Genomic DNA, 3,993 nt, shown 5'->3' on the forward strand with positions numbered 1-3,993 from the left:
AGTAGAGACGGGGTTTCACCATGTTGACCAGGATGGTCTCGATCTCTTGACCTCGTGATCCACCCGCCTCGGCCTCCCAAAGTGCTGGGATTACAGGCTTGAGCCACCGCGCCCGGCCTTTATATATATATTTTTGAGACTGAGTCCTGCTCTTTCGCCTAGGCTGGAGTGCAGTGATATGATCTCAGCTCACTGCAGCCTCCACCTTCTGGGTTCAAGCTATTCTCCTGCCTCAGCCTCCAGAGCAACTGGGATTACAGGTGCATGCCACTGTGCCAGGCTAATTTTTGGTACTTTTAGTAGAGATGGGGACCACGTTGGCCAGGCTGGTCTTGAACTCCTGACCTCAAGTGATCACCTGCCTCATCATCCCAAAGCGCTGGGATTATAGGCGTGAGCCACCATGCCCGTCCTTAAAGCAACATTTAAAAAATTTCTATTTTGTGTATTGGCTGGATGATTCTTATTTGAGTAAATTCAGCTGAGACTTGGGGAAAACATAGCTAATAAGCAGCTATAAATTTAGTAAATCTGCTTAATAAGTTTCAATTAATAGAGCCACTATCATATAGATCTTATCTCACTATCTCTAGAAATAAAATGAAGTATGTCTCCATATAAAACAACATAATCTGGGTTTAATTGTATTATTTTAAATGAAGTTTATGTACATAAATATTAAATACCCCCTTTTATTATTAAAGTACAATTTATATAAGATTAACTCTTATTTAGTATTATCAAGTATTTCTGAGACATTTGATTTAATAACATAATCTGATTAATAGTATTAGCATATACAGCATGCGTGGATTATGAATTTGCTAATTTAAACACAATAATTAAATGTTATGGTCCAACCAAGACACTGTTTCTTTTGTGTATGGAACCTTATTACTATGATGGAGATTTCCAAATGCTAGAATTAAGACAAAGCAACTCTAAGTTGTGCAAAATGCTAGGATTAAGACAAGCAACTCTAAATTGCCTTAATCCTAGCATTTTGTAATTTCCACTGTAGCACACTGAAGGAGAAAGATAGGTATTGTAGTAATAAAAAATGTTAACCCTGAAAGGGATTTTTGAGATGCTGTCCATTACCCTTACTTTGTACTGTGGAAACAAAGGCAAAAGATTTCTGAATTACATCCGCAATAAGAACAATTCTGATTTCACTCTTTATCTATGCTTTCTTAAGGGAAGGAAATTGGAGATATTTTACCAGGGAGATTTGAGACCTGGTTCTTTTCACTAGTTGAAACCTACTGCAGAAATTAAAAAAAAAGTAGTGAGAAACATTATTTTAATTTTGGATGCTAATTTTTAACTATATAATATTTAATTAGTATTTAAATTTTGCCTGAAGATTTTGATATATTTTTAGGCATTAAAGATGTTGAAGCTGGAACATTTTTTCAACGAAAAAATAAGATGGCTTTTAAGGGCTTCTGGTATAGTGCAGTATCATATGTATGTCTTAAGAGCTTCATAAAACCTTCATAGGTAAATATTCTTATGTGTATAAGATTACTTCTATATTTCATTTTACTTAGCTTTCTTAGCTACCTCAAATTCAAGCCGAGAGGCTGAGGGAAACAATGAAAATAGCTCCACCTATTGGTCATTATATGGTAAGGTTAATTACACCAAATGAAGAAAACATTTTCTTTTTAGCAGATAGTCATCCACTGTGTGTAATTACTATGAACCTATAAATCTGTGGCATAATATGATTTAATTAATGTTTACTTATATACTAACTATATAAGTAAAAATAAAACTTAAATACTAAGTATTTGAGATTAACGTGAAAATACTGTAATAGGTAGAAATTTCCTCATGTTATTGATAAACCCTGACATGAATTTCTGCATTCACAACACGTGCCATATGTTGAAAAAGAAGTATTAATAATAAAAATTTTAAGTGAAGAAACTATTTGAGGTTTGATTTTTTTTCCTCTGCTGTGTATAATCTCATTGATTTAGGAGTCTGTCTTATTTTGATCGTACATGGAGTTCCAGGCCTACCTAGCACAGTATGCAGCCTCAATAAATAGTTCTTCAATGACTGAATGAAGTGATTCACACTGATACATGTTCATGAAGGCATAAAGGTTAATATAAAAGAAAAACTAGTGAAATAAATATAAATATTAATTATTCATAATATGCTGGACTGTTGTAATTACTATCTCAATCTAGGTTAAATTTATTTTTATAAGAATAAATTTATATTTTAAAACATACAGAGTTATGCAAAAAGAAGCAGTCAGAGACAAAAGTGAGCCATCTGTATTTATTGACTTCTTGGAAATAATATGTCCTTAATAAAACTCTGATCCACACACACACCAAAAGAAATGGAAGGGGTGTAAATATTGTTCAGAACAGAAAGTTTGGCTGGGAGATTAGAGTTACTTCTAGGAAATAGTCTAGTTTCTCATTATGGGGTTTGTATATAATAATTACTATCTTTGTTTTCAGTTCTTATCTTGGTTAAAACTGATCTACTATTGTCAGAACATTAGACGTAGTTTCTGAGGGCTTTAAGGAATTTCTAGGTAAAGTACATATGCCAATATGAAGATGTTGCCCAAGAACAGTAATGCAGGAGAGTCTATTAGTCTCATGTACCTGTTTTTGTTTGTTTTGTTGCTTAACATCTATGATCTTTTAGAGAAATGATACAGCTTGATTCTCAGTTTCAGTTTAATTGAAAATGCTATGTCTTTTTTTCTCTTTATAGAAAGCATCATCATTCACCAGTTACGAATGAACTCCAGATGAAATGGTAAACCAGGCACATACTGGGTGTGTGTACTTCGTCTGAATCCCTGTTGAATGGATAGCCCTCCATCATGACTAAGGTCCTCCATGCTACTGATCACTACTGGAAATATTTTACTACTTCCAGTGATTTTTTTTTTTTTAAAGTATATAATGTAAAAGCTGAAAATGGCCTTGCTGATAATATGAAAATATACAGCAAGAGCAATTCAATCTTTGTGCCAAAAGAAATTTCCTTCTGCAAAGCTTTCAGGTCCATGGGCACATGCTGTATAACTTATTTTTTATAATACATTTGTAATGTGATTTTTTTCCTAAAGCGTTTCCTTTTTCATAGTCTCTGGCACATATATCTGCAGAATGCACTGTCAGTTATTCAAAGTATTGGTATTGTTGCATTCAAAATAGTAACCTATAATTATTTTCTCTTTATCAATTTGTTAATTCTGAAAAAAAGAAAGTACAACTATATTTTCTGAGGTAAATTCAAGAGGTAAAGCTTAGAAGCAGGAGATCCTGGAAGAGGTTTTACTATTGCTTGTACAATGCTATGGTTCTGATCATGATTCAATACTAACAAATAATGCTCTGACTAAACAGCTTAATTTTAAATACTCAAAATCAGTTTCTAAGTTGTTCATTCTGGTGTTCTGGGCCAATAACCTTGGATGAATTGATTTTTATACAGAAGAAATTCATAAAAGGAGATGCACCAGTTTAACCAAGTAAGGGTAATAAGAACACCTTTGATTGACAGTTCAATTACATTCTGATTCCATTATTTACTTATATGTATAAGACTTACAATAGGACTGTTATATAAAGATAGTTCTCACAATCTAATCCAATCAAAACTTGAAAATAAAATGTCAGCATCTTTTTAAAAAAAGAAGACTGGGCATGGTGGATCATTCCTGCAATCCCAGCACTTTGGGAGGCCAAGGCAGGAGGATCCCTTAAGCCCAGGAGTTCAAGACCAGTTTGGGCAACACAGTGAGACAAAGAAAAAAAAAAAATAGCTGGGTGTGCTTGTACATGCCTGTAGTTCTAGCTAGGTGGGAGGATCACTTGAGCCCAGGAGATGCAGGCTGCAGTGAGCCATGATTGTGTTACTGCACTCCAGCCTGGGTGACAGAGTGAGTCCCTGTCTCAAAACAAAGACAAAACCATAAACAAAAAACAAAGAATAACAGTAAAAACCCAG

The 3,993-nt window shown here is 34.1% G+C and overlaps 1 protein-coding gene across 2 annotated transcripts in view; it reads left to right on the forward strand.

Annotated features, from left to right (window-relative positions):
* The window catches only part of FILIP1 (filamin A interacting protein 1), a 199,929-nt gene extending 196,141 nt beyond the window's left edge, over nucleotides 1–3,788 (forward strand). For both annotated transcript variants that reach the window (XM_017524327.2, XM_017524328.2), the window contains exon 7: nucleotides 2,749–3,788. Coding sequence is in view for 1 of the 2 variants with exons in the window: in XM_017524328.2 (XP_017379817.1) it covers nucleotides 2,749–2,789 (41 nt within the window). In the remaining variant the exon portion in view is untranslated. The remainder of the gene's footprint in view (nucleotides 1–2,748) is intronic.
* The last annotated feature ends 205 nt before the right edge of the window (nucleotides 3,789–3,993 follow it).

This window comes from Cebus imitator, unplaced genomic scaffold, assembly GCF_001604975.1.
Source record: "Cebus imitator isolate Cc_AM_T3 unplaced genomic scaffold, Cebus_imitator-1.0 Scaffold32, whole genome shotgun sequence".
Lineage (NCBI taxonomy): Eukaryota > Metazoa > Chordata > Mammalia > Primates > Cebidae > Cebus > Cebus imitator.